Below are 18,138 nucleotides of genomic sequence, written 5' to 3' on the forward strand. Positions count from 1 at the left end.
AGTGGATACAAACAGTACTACCTTAGTACCTGGGCCCTTCACATGCACACACCTGACCACACCCAGGCTGTCTCTATGTAATCTATAGATGCATCTACGAGTGAACAGCTTCAAGTAAAGGGATGGAGAGCGTGGTCACACTATAAGGCCCTTTGCACTCATCTTTATGTCACCGAAGGAAAAGAATGCGTATGAACTAGAATGTCACTCAGTACAGTGCGTGCCTCCTCCGAGGCCAAACGGTTCCCTCATGAGACCACTTTTAAATTCGTTGAATCCAGATTTTAATGTTGATCTGCACAAAATACCACACACACACACACACACACAGACAATAATGAATATAAGTTCCCCACACATGCCAATTTTGTCATCAAGATCCATGGGTTGTTCCCTGAGAAATCAATGAGAATGTCAAAAAACACCCCATATCTTACAATGTTGAAGAATATAAATCCTGGACTCATTTCCTGAACTGGATTTGTATCAATATTTAATGGGTTCTTACCTGACACATACAGTATCACATCCTTTCATCAAGTAACATGGTAATCTGTCCTGTAGTTTGAGCTTACTCCTGCAAACAAACTAACAAAACAAACATTAGTTCTATTTCACTGCCTCAGTTTCAGCGTCCTAGTATCTTTCATGCTGGGTTGTTGATACTTTAAGTACATTTTCTGCTAATAACACTGCAGTTGTACAGTAAGTAAAGGTCTGAATGCAGTATTTGTATTTGTAGTGATGTATTTTTACCTTGAGATTTAACTGAAGTGGCAGATTTGAAATGTTTATGTATTACTACATGTTCAGTGGCGTGTGCTTGGCCTGAACGGAACATTCTCCCTGCTACAAAGTCTGAGTAGAATTGAAACCAAGTTCTTCATAAGAAATGACACCCATGCACACTCATGTCTCTTTGTAAAGTGTTCTGACCAGAAACCTCAAATGTCTTTGTGGTTAAAAAAAGTGGGTGGAAAGAGCCTCTCTCCGTCATCATCCTGTACATTCGATTCAGACGCAGTTTCCCAATGATGAAATGCTGTACAATGTAAACTGTATTTGTTTTTGTAAATAAACTCACGAAAAATGAATATCACACCTAAACTTTTTTTTGATGTACATAATGTGTACAAGGAACAATTTTCAAAATATATTCAATGATGTGTGAGTTTACTTAAAAATAGAAAAAAATCATAGCTCTGCCAATGCTGCATCCTTGGACATTTACAGTCATCTGATGCTGAGTGGATCCAGTCATGATCCAAACCTCAACCTCACTTACTGAAACATGGACCTCAACATTTTCTCAGTCATATATAATTTATCATTTGCATTTGTGGATACTTCTTATCATGTTGCAAAATGACTTGTGATATTTTCAGCCACCAGTGGGGCACATGTGTCGACATCCTGTCACGTGATTTCCTGTGAACTGTCAAATTCAGCCAGTCTCAGTTAGCCAATGTGTGGACAGATCTAACATCAGCCACAAAGTGAGCCACACCAACAGGGCTCAAGGAATAACACAGACTCCATGTCAGCTGTTCAGGTTAAGGGGTTTTCACATTAGTGAGACGTTTGATGTGCGAGGGCAGAGAGCAGGATATTTTGGTGCAAATTGCGGAAGTGATTTTAGAATCATAAGTTGGGTGGAGATGTGTGTTGAGTTGAAGTGAGAAAAAGTGGGTGTTTTCTGTTAAAGAGGAAGTTCAGGGACAAAAATGGAGGAGCACCGTTCTGTCAACTTTATGAGACTCTTATCAGGTAAAAGAAAATATTATAAACTTACCTCTTCATTTATAATTTGTAACGTCTTTATGTATAATCCATCTGTAATTGATCATCGGTAAGTGTGTTTGTGTGAGTGAGGACATCTTGCTCAACACCGTTCTTTTATTTGTGAATGAGTAGGATTACACAGAGTTACACAATATATATATATATATATATATATATATATATATATATATGTATGACTAACACAGTCACATCTAAAATTACATGCAAACAATGTGGCATGCTATGTTTTTATTTACTTTGAGGAGACCAGCTGATGTTTTATATTGCAGGCAGCTTCCACTAAGAAAGGACAAGAGGCACAAATAATGCTGTAAAGCAAGTGCGCTAAATAGCAACAGCCCTGCTCAGGTCTTATTCATGCAAATAAGGATATTTATATTCTAGTGTTTTAATTGTGCTCAGATGTTTTGGTGACACATCAATCATCAAAAAGAATACACTGGTCCACAACTTTGTCTACTTTTGTTTTGACGTCCTGCACCCCAGGGTGCCCATGCAACACTTATGTACAAGACACACAATAGATAAAGGGAACATAAAACCAAAAAGGAAAGCAAGGCGACATATGGTATGGTATCCACTGGTTGAGTATATTTCAAATTGGTAAATCAAACATGCAGCAACTGAAACATCTATCAATCAATTAATCTAGAACTATGGCACTTTGTAGAATGGAAACACATTTAAATTCACTAGATGCAGATTTCTATTTGATCTAATGTGAGGATTTGACAAAACAACACATCTTAAACTTTTACTGCCATTTTCCAACATTTCAATAACAAAACAATAAAAACAACTTGTAAAAAAGCTGAGCTCAGTGAAAACACACATGTATGAGTGTGTCCCAACAGACACTATTTATTTAAGTCAGAAAATCACTTCTGTCCTTCTCACCACAGATGAGAGCACTCACTCAACGCTGTCGCTGGACTCCTGTGAGTACTACCAGACAGAGATATTTGATCAGCTGCCCAGCATCCAGGCTTGCCGACCTGGGTCGAGCATACAGGATATTTTGGAAGCCTCCGAGGCTCAGGGTAGCACAGAGCCGGGGGAGAAGCCCAGCAATGGCCCCCCGTCCAAAGGATCCAGAGACAAGGAGTCAATGCACCCGCTTCGGAACCTGCCTATGTGTATTAAGGCAAAGAGAGGAGCCAGGTAAGAGATCTTATTATGCACTCCTCCCCTCTGCTTCTTCTCAATCTTACTTTGACATTCAAATGGAAATGGTGGTCACATTCACTTACTGCATATGCTTTCATTGGGTTAAATGAAACAAGAGTACCTTGTCAATTAATTAATTACAATATTCTGTCATGCTGCATCACTTTGAATAATTGTTTTCAATCTTTCTGGTCTCTGCATCAATAAAACACTTTTTTGAATTCAATTGAAAGGCTGCATATGTAAGTGAATGGTGGCCAGTTTACTTGAAGCCAATTCAGTTATAATTCCCTCTCATATCATTGTATTTAAGTAAATAAAGCCTAAATATAGAAATAGTAGTAGAGCTATTCACATACAAAAGGAAATGTCATATCAATTTAGTTCAATTTTATTTTATTTATTTTTCCAAAAGCAGACTCATAAGCACACTCTGTCATCATATTTCTATTGAGGAATTAAAGGGGCATTCCACTGACTAATAAGTTAATTTTAATGATTTGGAAAACAGATGAAGATGATCAAAAGGCAAAAATGTGAATGAGGATCTAGCTTAAAAAACACTACAATTCCCATAAAGCATATGTGATTACACTGGTGAACACATGTCTTTCACACCTCTACAATGTCCTATATTTTGAGTCAAAAAATTGCAGTAGAAACCCGAATATTTTCAAACAATGGTTCAAACCCTCTAATCTGATGTTTTGTTTCGATTAGTTAGGTGCTCCATGATGTAGATGTGGGGGAATTCATGGAATATAATGTCTATGCTGTTGATTAGGGTCAGGAGGAAGATGCAAATCAGCAACATTGGTTTTTGGGAGTCCTGGAGGCGGAGCCAGAGCATCAACAGGAAGAGGGTGTGGGCGCAGATGGGAGGAGCTCTGACTGGCCTGTTGCCATGGCAGCAAACTCTTAGCTTCATTGAAGGTGAGGAAGGTCTATGTCTATGGGCTTGTATCACACCTCTCAGTAGCTTCTGTGTTGTAATTTAATGAATCATCTCACCATGCACTTTAATGTTATTGCATAATTAAATTCCTGAATCTGAGTGTTGATGTGTTCCCAGGCAGGTTTGGAGTCGGCGTGAAGGCCTACTTTGTTTTCCTCAGATACTTGATTTACTTGAACGTGCTTCATTGTGCTCTTATCTCGGGTTTTATTCTGGGGCCTTCATCGTTTTATGGCAGGGGCAACAGCAGTGGTGAGTCACATGTAATGTCAGGTCACAGCACATGTAACACAACACGATACAGACTCACAAAAATACACTAATGATTGTTTGTGTTTTACAGAACCTTTGAAGTTCGGCGGCAATGATTCCGTTTTAGATTTCTTCCAGGGATCGGTAAGAGCTGTGTGCGTTTGTTCGTGTGTGTATGTGGCTGTTTTTGGGTGTGTGTTTGTTTGTGAGTGTTTGTGTGCATTTGTGTTTGTGTATAAATAAATATATATTTATATATATGCATACAGTATATATATAAATGGCTGTGACTTTGTGTGTGTGCCCTATTCATCTTTCTCCTCTCCTCTGTACAGGGCTTTGTGGATCGTTCTCCTGTCTTCTTTGGTTTTTATACTCGTGGGTCCCTGAATTTCCCTTGCTTGAACACGCCCCTGCTTTACTTTGCTGGGATCCTCACCATCCTCTTTCTCAGTCTCATCATGGTGGTCCGCAGGTCAGTCATCTGTGATAACACGGCAAAGAAAAACCTCCAGTTGTTATTTTCCTTGCATCCTACAAGCAAGTGTTTGATGTGTTACCCTGCAAATCTCTCTAACAGAACAGCAGTTGGCTTCAAGCACAGGTGGATGCTCGGGAGGCGCTACACTATGAATGTGAGCTATAAGGTCTTCTGTGGCTGGGACTTCACCATCCTGGACCCTGCTGCAGCGACTCTCAAACACAGCTTCATCAAGAACGATCTCAAGGTGCCGGGACAGACGCGTCTTCTTTTCATATAGTGTGCTAATTCAGCTACTAATCAGATACTATATATATACGTATTTATATCAATCATATCTACCCAGGCCGTAATATATCTGAAACACCGCTCAGTACAAGTCAATACTTTTCAACACAAAGTTCAGCCTTCACAATTCACTAAAGCAGTTTCAACAAAATCTGAACTTCATAACATTCATAAAGGGAGGAGTTGTATAAATGAAGGGCTGCTTTATCCAACAGCTGTGTTGTTTTTAATGAAGGCTATCAAGTAAAATGGCAGTAGAGTCTTAATCTTCATAAATAAAAATCAAATCTGGATAAACATACACAACTTAAAATAATGATTCACAATTGTGTAACTAAGATGATTATCACTGACGTCAAATGCAAGTGATTATTATTTCAGATTGGGACTTTTAGTGTGTCCCCATATGTTTAGTTTAAATTTATGAATAAGTGGCTATAATAATAATAATAATGACTTTATTCATATGGTAAATCCCATAACATAAAAACAGTCATAAAAAAATAATAATTAAATGATCTAAAGGTAAGGTGTACAGTAAATATGATATTATTCTTCTTTAATGCATTTGTGATGTTTAGTTGTGTCTTGTGCCGCTGTGTTGAAACAGTCCTTTGGTTTATAAAAGTCTCTGTGACTGTGTGTCCTCAGCTCTTCCTGGAGGAGCAGAGTTTCTCACTGCGAGAGGCTCAGAGGACTTTTAGTCAAAGGATACGTCTCTACCTGCTCAGGTTCTTCTTGAACATGGTCATTCTGTCTCTGCTGGGTGGAGCCTTCTACCTCATCTTCTTTGCTACAGAGATGTCACTGAAAGATGTAAGACCTTAACACTCAATACGTCTGGTTCTGTCGCTGCATGTCCTGGATTGTCTGATTCGTGTGTGTTTCTCAGAGTGGGTACCACTGGTTGGTCAGTCTGTTCCTCCAGTATCTTCCTCCCATCACCATCACCTTTGTCAACCTGCTGCTTCCCATCTTCTTCCATAAGATCTCCCCTTTTGAAGATTACTCTATCACCACACAGGTGAACACCACGCTTGTGAGGTATGCGCTGAGATACAAACACATGAAAATCTGTTGTATACACAGACACACGCTCCTGCATAGATTCACACTGTCTTCTCTGCAGGAGCATCTTCTTGAGGCTGGCCTCACTGGGGATCTACTTATTTTTCCTCTTCAACCCTGCAAAAGGGCCTAAACAAGTAAGCTGAGAGATTTTCGAAGTCCTCCTGACGGACCCGTAATGAGGAATTATTAAAGTAATGCTATCTACATGATTGTGTGTGTTTTACTTAGTGTTTCATTTGTGTGTTTCTTTGCAGCCACCGTGCTGGGAGAACCACTTTGGCAGAGAGATGTACAAGCTGTCTATTTTCAATTTCCTCGCCACCTTCTGCAACACCTTCCTGTTTGACTACCCCAGGAAGTGGGTTTGCTCATCAGTCTCTGTTTCTCTCTGACTGTCAGAGATTGTTCATATCAGGCCTGGGATGATTATCCACCCTCCGGGCTAAGAAAGCTTGTATCTTTCCTCTGTTTGACAGGCTGGTGCAGGAGAAGTACCCCACATCCTTGCTGGCCCGGTTGTCGGATAAACAACTATTCTTGATCCCTGTCAATGTGCTGGATCTGGTGTACAGTCAGACTGTGTCCTGGGTGGGCATCTACTACTGCCCTCTGCTGCCTCTGATAGGAACTGTCACACTGGTGGCCATGTTCTACATCAAAAAGGTCTGGAACAGAACAGTTACTCTACACATGAGCTGTTCAGTTACAATACATATTAGAAATATAATATATATACAGTGTGATATATATATATATATTATATGTTATATGTATATATATATACAGTATATATCTCACACTGTGTCCATATCTCTATTTGTCCTAATGTAAGGTCTGTTGCTCTGCTGTGACCATCAGTTGTATTTGTCCAGTAATGTCCACGTGTCTCTCTTTCCAACTCTGTTTTCAGTTCACACTGTTGCGATGCTGTGTTGCAGAGGACCGCATGTTTCGAGCCGCCACGTCCTCAGTTTTATTCCACTTCATGTTGCTGCTCGGTCTCATCATGGCTGTATTCACACTGGGCTTCAACCTCTACCAACAAGTCACACTGGACAATGGGTACTCTTCCTATTGCAACTCTGATATCTTTTTATCATTTTACAGTTATTGTTACAGAGAACAGAAGATTTATTTCTGTTTGTCTGTTTCATATTACTGTTTCCTCTCCAGGTCCTCCTGTGGTCCACTTGGAAATAGAGAAACAGTGTTTAATGTGACAGGGGTTTGTGTGAATAGTCTGCCCAACCTGGCACAGAGCACTCTCCACTACCTGACCTCCATGGCCTTCGCCCTGCCACTCATACTTGCTGAAATGTAAGCGTGGTAGCTAAACTCCAGCTCTGTATTTGCAGTTTGCTTTAATTTTCCCAGGTAAAACAAATTTAAATAGTACATTTTACTATGAAGCTGTTTCAACCTTAGGGTGAAGGAACAACAGTAGAAGCTATGTGTGTTCAGCTACATACATGTGGTGATCATCAATGAATAGAAGCAGTGATGAAAGTAGACGTGCCGTTCTCTGCTTTTTGAATTTAACATGAAACACATTGTGTTCCCTCAGTATAATCTTAACATCCTATGTGTCACGGGGTCGAGCCAATCAGAAGGCCATTGAGAGACTGAAAGACATGCTGGTTATGGTAAGACACACATCACCAAACAACTTACATATCTTGAAATTAGCCGCAGAATGAAAATAGGACATATTCGCGTTACACAGCATAATTAATATGGAGTCCATATGTATGTTGAGCTTTTCCACTGTGAGTGTGTAAATGTGTATGTGTCTCCCTCGCAGAGTAGCTCAGATAAGCGTTTCCTGGTGAAACAGCACACCACAGTGCTCAGACGTCAGAGGGATACCCACAGACTCCGCACAAAGTAGCGGATTCAAGTGCTCAAGCTGTCCGGCCTTCTTGTCCAAAGACTACCACTCAAAAAATGTCCTCTGCCAACCAGACTGGAGCTGCCTGTAAATAAAAAGTAAAAAACTCCTGAAGTCTCACTTTTATAGTGAGATTATTTACAAATATAAGAAGTGTAGAAGTTACAATTTCCTGCAAATGTCACAGTTGTCTTTTGAATTAATGCTCAATTTAACTAATGTCTGCATTCATTTTTTATGTGTGTGAATTTTTATACTTCATTCATTAATTTACGTTTTTGTTGAGTGAACTATCCCTTTAAGCTTGTTTTACACAGTAAATATACTGTGTATGTTTTTCAGTGTAAATGTATAAAGACCTAATATAAATAAAGATTAAAATCCTGATTGCTGAAAATGTCTTAAGGTTTTTTGTTGAGTGGCTTTTACCTGAAATTGTTTGAAAGTATGTCTCCTTTATTGTTGTTGCTTTTTCCCTCCTCTTTTTCATCTCTGTAATTGAGGGTCATCCCTCAATCCTTTCTTTAACAAAAGTAGTAAAATTGTGTATTTTGAATGTTTTTCATAAATAATGCTCATTAAAGAAAAACAACCATTTGTGTTGTTGTTATTGTTTATCTGACAGATCGTTAAAATGATGCCAAATACGGAGCCTAATATGTTATCTATTAGCAACACATGCGTAACACCCCTCACCCTGACACACACACAGAGTCAAATATGCACCTACACATATACGAAACCATGTCAAAGATAAATACTCAGCAGTGTAATGAAGAATCTACAGACTCTTTTTTTGTTGCCTCTTTTGGGTGAGTTTTATTCAAAATGACAACAGAAATAAATGATTTAATATTAATACTATAATATTCTTACTGCAACATGTTGTTGATTTTGTTTTCAGCTCTGGCAAGTTTGTTCATCAAGATAAGTAAGTGCTTGAGATATTGAGCTCAGTTTTCTGAAATTTTTTGTTTGTCTTTATGTACAATAATCATGATTGTTGTATGAGTTGCTTCAATGTGAATGAATGAAGTCAGTGACTTTACTGTCATTTCTTTTATTAAAATGTATTACAGGTATGCCAGGGGTCTATAGCCAAACTATTTCCACTACTTCATATCTTTCTTTCGGTGGATCAATGAATCCTCACCCAGTCCTGACTGGCCCTCACATGGCCTACCTCGGCTCGAGGGTAGCTTTCTGGTGTATTGCACACAACTCCTCTCCACCAGTCACCTATCAGCTGATAAGAAACAGTAGTATCCCAATCGCCACAGGCACGGATCTCCAAGGTGACCAACCTGCATCATTCTTCCTGAAGGTCACTGCAACATCAGAGGGGTTGTACCATTGCAATGCAACAGCTGAAGGAAGCACAGGAGTCAGCAACATCCTCACGCTGAGTGTTGTCAGTAAGTACCACACATCGGTTGTTAGAAAGAAGAAATATTCCCAGATGTAACCTCTTCCTTTCCTCCCTAACCATCTGCCATTGCCTCTCATCTATAGTTCCAGCATCAAATACCAGAGTGACCTCTGAACCTTCCCCCCCAGTCGCATACGAGGGATCACGCATCGTCCTGAAATGCACCGTCACAAGAGGCTCCCACCTGTCCTACACCTGGTTTTTCAACAGGAAGGAGATAACATCTTTAACCTCTCCTCTTTTCCACCTCACTGGTAACGAGCTGGTGATGGAGCAGGCGACTCCAGAGCATGCTGGGCACTACTCCTGCGTGGCCTCATCCATGGTTCAGGACATCAGGAGGTTTTCCAGCAGCACTGAGGTCAAGGTGACAGTCAAAGGTACATATCTACAGAAATATTAACAGAGGATATAGACGACTTGGTGGAAGGATGGGCTCTGGGCTTGGGAAGAGTCTGGATTTTTAATTTTCTTATTATATGCAATGCTCCGATCTCAATTTTGCTGTTTTGTGACCAAAAAAAAAAAAAAATAATAATTATGATTTTCATTTTATTTTTCCACCATAACGATGTGTAGCATTGTTCAGCCTTGGTTGAGGTTTGCGCTCTTCTGAGCTTCTTCTAGTTCATGGTATTTCTTAACATTTTTTAACCATGCTGGTTGTTGGTCATTCCAAATCTTAATTTGGACTTAATTTTAATTTGCTTTATGACCAAATAGCTGCAAACTATCAACATTCTCATTAGCCTCGATTGTGCTATGTGTTAAGCACTGATAGCAAATGTAAGCATACTAAAGTTTAAACTGTATTAGCATGTTAGCAATGTCACTGTAGTGTAAATGAAATGGATTTATTACCACATGGAGCCTTTAGACCAAAGTTATTGCACAACTTCTTTTTGAAAATAAACTGTGGCCATAACTACGTGGACAATTGAGAATCGTCTTTTTTCCCAAATCATGGTTATTCAAAATGCTGCCAAAACATGGCCCACTGTTCAAGGGAGGACTTGTAAAAAGGTGTGGAACATGGCTGCAGGAATTTGTTTCCCATTCAGGACTGACGGTGGGATTTGTGAATATGGGCTATACAAATAAAATGTGATTGTTTGATTGATTGATTGATCCAAGGGCCTTATAAATGATTATTATTGTTGATGCAGGTTCAGTATTATTACTGTCTTCTCCCGTCGTTTTGCCTCCACCAGCTTATGTATCAAAGCCAAAGATCTCCTTCTCCATCATCAGCAAGGGAGACGGTTACCAAGGCAACATCACCTGCTGGTCAACCAGAGGGAGCCATCCGGTCAACTTCTCTGTCTCAGTAAATGACGAAGAGGTGAGATCCCTCACAGTAAACGAATCCCTCACTGTCTGGTTCCTGGTCCACGTGGTACTAGGGCAGGACATGGGCGTGGCGCGATGCTGGGTGAAAACGGAGGCGCAGGAGCTGATGAGTGAACCTGTGACTCTGGAAGTGGGTATGAGCTACACAAACATGTGAAGGAGATGTGTGATGTTTCTGTGATTCCCTTACTCTAATTTCCCTCCTCTTCACGGATGTTCCTCTCTCCTCCACGTTTGTTCAGTCCCAGTTGGAGGTGAGGTGAAAGCAGAGGTGGAATATCTCTACAGAGCCGACTCCAAGCGTGCCGCCGCCGCCAAGCTGAGGTGCATGTTCAGCAGAGGAACCTTCCCTCACATCTCCTGGCTCTTGAACGACTCAGTCCTTCCCTCCGAAACACATGAGGACCTCCAGTCTCGGGCTAACCTGCCTCATGTTGCCCTCGCCAATCGCAGTCAGACACTTGTCCTCACTAAGCTCGCCTCAGAGGAGTCTGGGAATTACCGCTGCAGGGTCAGGGACAGCTTTAATGACTCAGGGCCCTGGGTGGAGAGTGGAGATGTGCTGGTCCAAGTCACAGGTAAAAAGATCAAAACTCAAATGAAAGTAATCCCAGTGGAATAATGAATATTCCATATATACGTGTAATATACCACACACATGAGGGAAGCATCATTTTTCTCATCTTGCTCTTGACAAGAAGACAAAATAGGATATTACCCCAAATGTCAAACTATTCCTTTAATGTGTGCCTTTTAATAAATGCCTTCTGTGTATGTGGGGCCTCTGCACTCTATATCTTTTTTACTTTCAATCAGACAGGATCCTGAACTCCATGCCTCGAGCAACATCTTCCACTGAAACACCACCAAGTAAGCAGCACATGTTGGTTATTCAAATGACTCACAAGCTGACACTACAGTACGTCATGGCTCACTGTTCATGTCTCTTCTCCTTCACAGAGGTTTTCATGACCACTACAGAGAACATCGCCATAGCCTTCTGCTGCTTCCTTTTTCTCATGTTGACAGCTGGCGTGGCCTGTGTTTACAGGATGTTTGACCACAACCAAGGTGTGTGTGTGTATGTGTGAAGGAAACATTCACTGTACACAATTTTCACTTTATAATTCATTATTTAAAATATCCCTATATCTCCACCTCTTACTTCTTTTTCAGCTCAAGCCCACATTGCTGTGACAAAGTAAGCTTTTCCCTAATGGAACTTAGAAGGTTTATCGTTTCTGTGATTAAATCCAACCACATCAACCACGTTTGTACCTTTTCCTGTCAGTTCTGATGCACTTCCTCTGTCTGTGCCCTCGTCCCAGTCCTGTGCAAACTGTGATGTCCTGAGTCAGGTATACAGGCCGTCATAACAGCACATAAACACAAAGAGTTTAAATCAGGGAACTGCCTCTTCTCAACAGGTTTGTAAATTCATATTAAAGTGAGATTTTAAAGTTATTTTATGGGTGTGGTTTTCATATAAGCCATAACATAAAAATTGTATTCCATTGGGAGAACTAAACAAAGGTATATATTAATCATTTCCTTCTTGATATTGTAAACTAAAATGTTTCAACTCACTTGTATGCTTGCCTGTAAACATATTTCACATTTTCATCATTTAAACACAAAAATGTCTCACTATTAATCCCAACCTACTATTCTCCTTAGTTTTTATATATGGACACATGAAATAAAGCATTATTCAATTAAGAAGTTTTAAGAGCACCACAATTTTTTTGTTGTTGTTTTTTTTAGCTTTTAATGGAGCAACTCTTTCAATAATCTCCTTCAGGAGCTTTAAGATAAAAACATCTTGTTTTGACAAACAGACTAGGTGCTAATATAATGACATCTTTTCTGTCTGTCTGTTCCAGACCATAGAGATCACAGTATGACACAGCATGAAGTTCCTGCTCCTCTCAACTCATCACATTCATCACTTTGTCCAAATATTTCATTTTGATATTGTAGCTTTTTTGTTCTCTACTGCATTTGATACTTTTCCTGACCTGTAAAGTTACATAGTTACTTAAGAGTTTAAACACAGAGAGATGGGATGTTTTTCAGCATAACCACTGAATACTGTCAAGTTTTTTTTTTGTCAATTAAAATTTTTACCACTTAATGTTTTTATGAAACCAGTGAAATAAAATGAATGCTTGACTACATCACTTCATCATGTGTCAGACATACCATTCACATTTGTATGCATCTGCACCGGCGACAGCCAGTAGCAGAGGCATTATGCTTTTGGGTTGTCTCTCTCATTCTTGTGAACATGGTATCTCAAGTACACCTTGAGGGACAATTTTTCAAATTTATTACAAATGCAAATTTGGAACAGATTAGATTTTGTTGATCAGAGGTCCGAGGTCACAGTAACATTATGTTCTTGTGAATGTGATGTACAGATTCACCCATAGTGAATTTCATTACATCTGACCCTAACTCAAGGATGACCTACCATTAAAGGTCAAAGGTCACGGTGGCCTCATATGAGTCTGGAAAAGAGTGCATGTAGACTGTACCTGCATTGGTTGGTGGATGCATGCAATCGCAATGCAGTGTAAAATGTAACAGTTTAACAGTTAAGACATGAAAGGAGGGAGGGGTAGTGTATTGCTATCAGTTATTTGCACGTTTCTAAGTGTGTGTGTGTGTGTGTGTGAGTGTGTTTATCTACTGTGTGTCATCCCTCCATTCGAAACTGGTCAAACCTGATGCATTACAGTGTAGCAAGATGGAGGTTAGCAGTTGTATGAAAGTCAGTCATTTTTCTTTGAGAATGTTTGCCTTCCTCCTCGTGGTCACGCTGGGTGAGCAAATCAACACAAACCACACAACAGTTCACAATACAGTATCTCGCAGTTTGAGACTTTTGAATTTTTTTATTTCTTCTTGCTCTCTGTAGGGTCATGCTACTGCAGAACGAACAGCAGTAAGTTAGTTGTATGGATTTTATGTGTGCAGTCAATAGAAAATATGAGTTAAGAACATTATAGAGCATTTGACTGTCCGTGCACTTTTTATTTGTCTATTTTTTTATAGGTCAGACAATTCTGGGGATTCCAGAGCTGCTTGGCCCTTCAGAGGCTTTGCCGGGACACATTGTTATATTCAAATGTGTAGTATCAAACAACACAAAGAATGAAACTCTCCTAATGCAGTTATACAAGTGAGTAATAATACTGTATTCCAAAATGAACCACTGTGTTAAAATGTATGAAAACCCCTCTATCTATCAACCTTTTTTAGGAAGGATAACAATACCAAGCTGTTGGGTGAGTCTACTGCTCTGTCTGGGGAAACTGGGGTCTTCAACCTGGTCACCAAACTGTCCCATGAGGGCAACCTCGAGTGTGTGGCCAGAGCACAGAACAACTCTCACGTCGAGCCCACTGTCAGCAGAACACACTACCTGAGGGTGGTCGGTGAGTCTCTTGATACCTGAGATCACTGTGCACATTATGTGTAAACACTCAACACCGTGAGAAACACATTTCTCAACAGAGTAGTGGGATGTAACAAGTTACTGTACTTCAGTGCATTTTCCATGTATCTGTAGTTTACTGAAGTAGATTTATTTTTGGTTACAGTTCACTTTTACTCCACTACATATATCAGCAAATATCTGAAGAAAATTTGACATTAATATGATTTAACATAACATTAACATAAATAACATACAGAGAAAATAATAATTTGACTAAAGTAAAATGTTTGACTACCTCCTCCAGCACTGTTTAAAAGGCATGTTGATTCAAGGTGAATACTATTAGTTTTTTCTATTAGTCTTAAAAACTAAGTACAGCCGAGGCACGTTAATAGTATTATTTGGTTACGAATAATACGCGAGTTGAAATTTCGACCCAATAATAGCAGCAGATGACAGCCAAAGTTACATTTAAACGTATTGTGTGTGGGACCTTGAACTCTGGTTTCAAATTTCACCACTATCTTGAGGCGATTTGTTGATTTTTTTATCAGAGGGGATGATTAACACAGTTTTTACAATAACTGTAAGAGTTGATTTGAAATAAGAGTGTGATCTCAGTGCAGTGTGCTGCTGTGCTTGTCCTGCAGAGGGAGTGGAGGATGCACAGATTTTTCTTCATCCAGATCCAGAGGAGTTCTTCAACGGCCAGAATGTGAAGCTGGTCTGTGAAATTGCTGCTGGAAACCACGTGTCCTATAAATGGCTGCTGAATGGTCAGCTCATCTCTCCGTCTTCAGGTCTCTCAGATAACTTTCTCCATATCTTCAGGTCAGTGGAAAACCATTTGGACACTCAATGGATGGGTGCTGTTGTTTCATCAGGTGGTTGCTATGACACTGTCCATGAGTCAGGAAAATGGATTTGATTATTTGATCACTCTTCTAAACTGTGTTTGGTAGTTACCAGGCTGTTGGTGGGATGTTGCTCGGTGGTTGCTATGGTTATTCTGTCTTCATCCATCTTTAATATAAGTCTCAGGGATGGATGGGGCTTTCTTTGCAGGATAAATAACTTAAGGATGGTAACAATTATAATCTCTCTCAACAAATATCTAACACTGTCTGATAAGATCCTCTTCATCCAAACAAGCAATCACAATGTTACTAAAATAATAATCGGTGCCACCCTCAGAATCACTTCCAGAGACAGCGGCTCCTACTCATGCGTGGCTACCAACTACTACAACCAAACAGTCTTTTCAACCTCCAGAAGTCCTGGAATTGAAATAACAGTCAAAGGTGAACCATTTTGACTAATGAATAAGCTCTATGGACTCTCTGGACAATAATAACATCCTCACGTCCTGCTCCCTCAGATGTGGTGTCAGACCCTGATATCTCCTTCACTGTGCTGAAGGAGGATTCCCACAACTATTCTGCTGTGGTTACATGTGAGTCGGCGGTAGGGACCCCACCTGTGATCTTTTCACTCTACGACAGGACACGGCTGGTTGCCAGTATGATGAGTGAAAACAGGAGCGGCATGTTTAAGTTACCACTGGTCTTGGATCAGTACTTGGGAGAGCTCCAGTGCGAAGCAGACAACAGAGCCCAGGTTGCTCACAGTCAGTGGCTGCCCTTGGAAGTTGGTATGATGGCGTTGTATGCAATCGTTGACATGACTCTATGATACAGATGACTTTTTATTAATCGTCAAATCTATGATGTGTCCTTCAGTCTCAGTTGGTGGGCCTGTGACCATGCGGTACGACCGCGACATCGGAGAAAACTTTGCTGTGGTCGGCCTGAGATTGTATTGCAAGGTGGCAAAGGGATCTCATCCACGGTACCAGTGGTTCCTCAACAAAACCCTTCTCCGTGACAGAGGAAGTTTCTACTATGTGGTCGACCAGCCGCCAGAACTGTCAATACTCCTGCTGTCAGTGGGGAGGAGCAGCGCTGGGACGTACCACTGTCAAGTGTCTGACAGCTTTGACAACGCCACTGCAATAAGCAGCAGGAAGCTATATTTGGATAAACAAGGTACAGTTGATTCATTAATGTAATACATCTTTGTAACCAGTGAACACTGTTAATTCATCTTCTTCCTGCACCTCCAGTGCTGAACCGTCTCCCTGTCTGGGTAGTGGCGGTTGTCTTTGGATGTTTCACAGCCTTGATTCTCCTGGTGTCCATCTGTTGTGGGATTGGAGTGGTGTACAGTAAGATCACAGATTTCTCCAACATTTTAGGGTCTATTTTTTTCAGGAGGTGATCCTCCTCATTTGTTTCTGATAGTTAATGCTGTTTACTCCTCTTTTCAGGGCGAAAGGTTTTTGAAGAGAAATCTCTGTGAGTTACTTCTGTTAAGTTCTAATACCTTAACATTTTATATTACCACATTTCTGGCTGTGAGTTTATGCAAAATATTCCATTAAAATGAATAATGGCAGATGATGGATTAAGTGAAAATACAATGACCCTCTTCCTGGTTTCCTTCTTTGTGCCATAAAACCAGTGCATGCAGCTTTATGGTCCTAATTGGTATAGCTCACGATTGGCCAACTTTTTTATCAATTAAGATTTAAGATAAGGCTTGAAAGAAAATAGGGATATTTTTGGATACAGTAAAGAAAATATGAGGTTGCATCTTTCTCAAATGTTTGCTGGGCGTGTGTAGACAGCTGTATATGTGACATCTGGCTGTTTCCTCCTCTCAGGTTGGGTCTGGAGATGGAGCGAAAGGTGGTTGTGGACGAAAGCGAGCTGGTTCGTCACTATTTCTGTATCTGCATCATTCAAAGCTTCAACCACTCATTTACTCTCAAAAGAGAAACTTTCACAGCACATTGCTCTATTTCTGTTGTGTTTGATGTTTTAAACCATGACAGTGCTCTCTTCTTGTAGGATCTGTGTGAGTACAACGAGGATGTGGATGTGGTGAGAGCAGCCAGAGGTGATGAACTTGATCAGGTGAGACTAGATTAACCAATGAAATCCATCAGCCAGTCAAGTCAGTTACATAAACAAGTCAAAGTCTCATGTCTCTTGCACTCCTCAGACATCTGAAGCCTCTGTAGACGAATGGCCCCAAATTGCAGCGCAGAGGAAGACGTTGGAGGATGAAGCGTTTGAGGAACCCTGAGGACTCTGATCTTTTGCTCCATATAAACACACTGCTGTGGTTGAATACCTGCTTGTGATGCCTCCTGTCTGTTCAATGTACAAAAATGTCTATTGTTGCTCTCTAAACAAGGGCAACGCAGTGGTTAGCACTGTTGCCTCCCAGTGAAAGGTTTACCAGTTCAAATTCAACTGCTTAGGATTATTAAAAACTCTACATTGATAATTGTTGTAAATGTGAGTGTGTTGTCTACTTATCAAACAACACAATTGGGCCACTGAGGTGCATGATGGGACAACTTGTTTGGACGCGTGTTCTGAGCTCCAACAATAAACCATGTCCAATGCATTGTGTATCTTTGAGAATGGCAATTCATTTCCATCACAACACTGTTAACGTTGCTCATCATCATTATTGTATTCACCTTCACACAGATGAGAAGCAGTCAATATTTCAGTTCACCACAGTCCAGTTTCCACGAGCAATTTCAGTTTAACACAACGTACCCACACGCCACACTTCCCCCTATCACACTGTGCTGATGGAGGCGAGGGTGAAGTGGGTCCTGTCTATTAAGGCTGCCATGTTTTTGACTTGAGTCCAAACTGGACAAACTAAAAACCTTTTGAGTTTTTACGACAACTGAAGCTCACAGGTTCTCTTTCTATCTTCCCATGTTTGGAAGGAGAGGGTGAGGTGAGGGGTATTCAGCTACAATATGCAACTTCACCACTGGATGTCACTAAATTCTACACACTGAGCCTTTAAGAGTTGTGAGAGAAACTAGAGTCAAATACTTAAGTTGTAATAGAAAATGTACGTTGTGATATATTCAAATAAAACTGAGTAGAATCGAACATGACCGTGTCTCCTTGTTGCTGATATC

General features: G+C 40.4%; 3 protein-coding genes across 8 annotated transcripts; all 3 read left to right on the top strand.

Annotated features, from left to right (window-relative positions):
- The first annotated feature begins 1,456 nt into the window (after positions 1-1,456).
- Positions 1,457-8,500, top strand: tmc8 (transmembrane channel-like 8). 2 transcript variants are annotated; one of them, XM_069530796.1, is made up of 16 exons: positions 1,457-1,767; positions 2,706-2,964; positions 3,755-3,903; positions 4,043-4,177; positions 4,269-4,321; positions 4,513-4,652; positions 4,758-4,905; positions 5,598-5,762; positions 5,839-5,990; positions 6,076-6,151; positions 6,272-6,375; positions 6,494-6,680; positions 6,928-7,079; positions 7,191-7,334; positions 7,582-7,660; positions 7,819-8,500. In XM_069530796.1, exons 1-16 carry the CDS (start codon positions 1,725-1,727, stop codon positions 7,903-7,905), a joined length of 2,073 nt encoding a protein of 690 aa, XP_069386897.1. In that variant the 5' UTR covers positions 1,457-1,724; the 3' UTR covers positions 7,906-8,500. The 2 variants fall into 2 exon arrangements, with proteins under 2 accessions (XP_069386897.1, XP_069386898.1); XM_069530797.1 differs by having other exon boundaries at positions 7,824-8,500.
- A 102-nt stretch (positions 8,501-8,602) lies between these two features.
- On the top strand, positions 8,603-12,869 carry LOC138411252 (Fc receptor-like protein 5). Of its 4 annotated transcripts, none has more exons than XR_011243903.1 (11): positions 8,603-8,717; positions 8,810-8,836; positions 8,985-9,320; positions 9,418-9,714; positions 10,546-10,818; positions 10,927-11,262; positions 11,501-11,554; positions 11,645-11,755; positions 11,861-11,885; positions 11,976-12,111; positions 12,568-12,869. XR_011243903.1 is itself a non-coding variant. In XM_069530799.1 (11 exons), the coding sequence occupies exons 1-11, from the start codon at positions 8,678-8,680 to the stop codon at positions 12,586-12,588; spliced, it is 1,587 nt and encodes a 528-aa protein (XP_069386900.1). In that variant the 5' UTR covers positions 8,603-8,677; the 3' UTR covers positions 12,589-12,869. The 4 variants fall into 4 exon arrangements, 2 of the variants coding, with proteins under 2 accessions (XP_069386900.1, XP_069386902.1); XR_011243904.1 differs by having other exon boundaries at positions 12,013-12,111; XM_069530799.1 differs by having other exon boundaries at positions 11,976-12,042.
- A 464-nt stretch (positions 12,870-13,333) lies between these two features.
- LOC109640748 (platelet endothelial cell adhesion molecule) lies at positions 13,334-18,109 on the top strand. 2 transcript variants are annotated; one of them, XM_020104925.2, is made up of 13 exons: positions 13,335-13,509; positions 13,605-13,631; positions 13,742-13,868; positions 13,949-14,124; positions 14,777-14,957; positions 15,321-15,427; positions 15,505-15,777; positions 15,866-16,171; positions 16,249-16,350; positions 16,453-16,480; positions 16,849-16,897; positions 17,036-17,101; positions 17,190-18,109. In XM_020104925.2, exons 1-13 carry the CDS (start codon positions 13,434-13,436, stop codon positions 17,271-17,273), a joined length of 1,602 nt encoding a protein of 533 aa, XP_019960484.2. In that variant the 5' UTR covers positions 13,335-13,433; the 3' UTR covers positions 17,274-18,109. The 2 variants fall into 2 exon arrangements, with proteins under 2 accessions (XP_069386899.1, XP_019960484.2); XM_069530798.1 differs by lacking the exon at positions 16,453-16,480 and having other exon boundaries at positions 13,334-13,509.
- The last annotated feature ends 29 nt before the right edge of the window (positions 18,110-18,138 follow it).

The sequence above is a fragment of the Paralichthys olivaceus genome, chromosome 8 (assembly GCF_024713975.1).
Source record: "Paralichthys olivaceus isolate ysfri-2021 chromosome 8, ASM2471397v2, whole genome shotgun sequence".
Taxonomy (NCBI): domain Eukaryota; kingdom Metazoa; phylum Chordata; class Actinopteri; order Pleuronectiformes; family Paralichthyidae; genus Paralichthys; species Paralichthys olivaceus.

What these genes read in the sequence shown, in the direction of transcription:
- LOC109640748 (XM_020104925.2), top strand. Translation starts at nt 13,434, where the DNA reads ATGGAGGTTAGCAGTTGTATGAAAGTCAGTCATTTTTCTTTGAGAATG. An exon ending in CTACTGCAGAACGAACAGCA is followed by an intron (nt 13,632 to 13,741) that starts GTAAGTTAGTTG and finishes ATTTTTTTATAG; the next exon opens with GTCAGACAATTCTGGGGATT. An exon ending in AATTGAAATAACAGTCAAAG is followed by an intron (nt 15,428 to 15,504) that starts GTGAACCATTTT and finishes CTGCTCCCTCAG; the next exon opens with ATGTGGTGTCAGACCCTGAT.
- LOC138411252 (XM_069530799.1), top strand. Translation starts at nt 8,678, where the DNA reads ATGAAGAATCTACAGACTCTTTTTTTGTTGCCTCTTTTGG. An exon ending in TTTTTTGTTGCCTCTTTTGG is followed by an intron (nt 8,718 to 8,809) that starts GTGAGTTTTATT and finishes TTTTGTTTTCAG; the next exon opens with CTCTGGCAAGTTTGTTCATC. An exon ending in AAGTTTGTTCATCAAGATAA is followed by an intron (nt 8,837 to 8,984) that starts GTAAGTGCTTGA and finishes AATGTATTACAG; the next exon opens with GTATGCCAGGGGTCTATAGC.
- tmc8 (XM_069530796.1), top strand. Translation starts at nt 1,725, where the DNA reads ATGGAGGAGCACCGTTCTGTCAACTTTATGAGACTCTTATCAG. An exon ending in TAGATTTCTTCCAGGGATCG is followed by an intron (nt 4,322 to 4,512) that starts GTAAGAGCTGTG and finishes TCCTCTGTACAG; the next exon opens with GGCTTTGTGGATCGTTCTCC. An exon ending in CTGCAAAAGGGCCTAAACAA is followed by an intron (nt 6,152 to 6,271) that starts GTAAGCTGAGAG and finishes GTTTCTTTGCAG; the next exon opens with CCACCGTGCTGGGAGAACCA.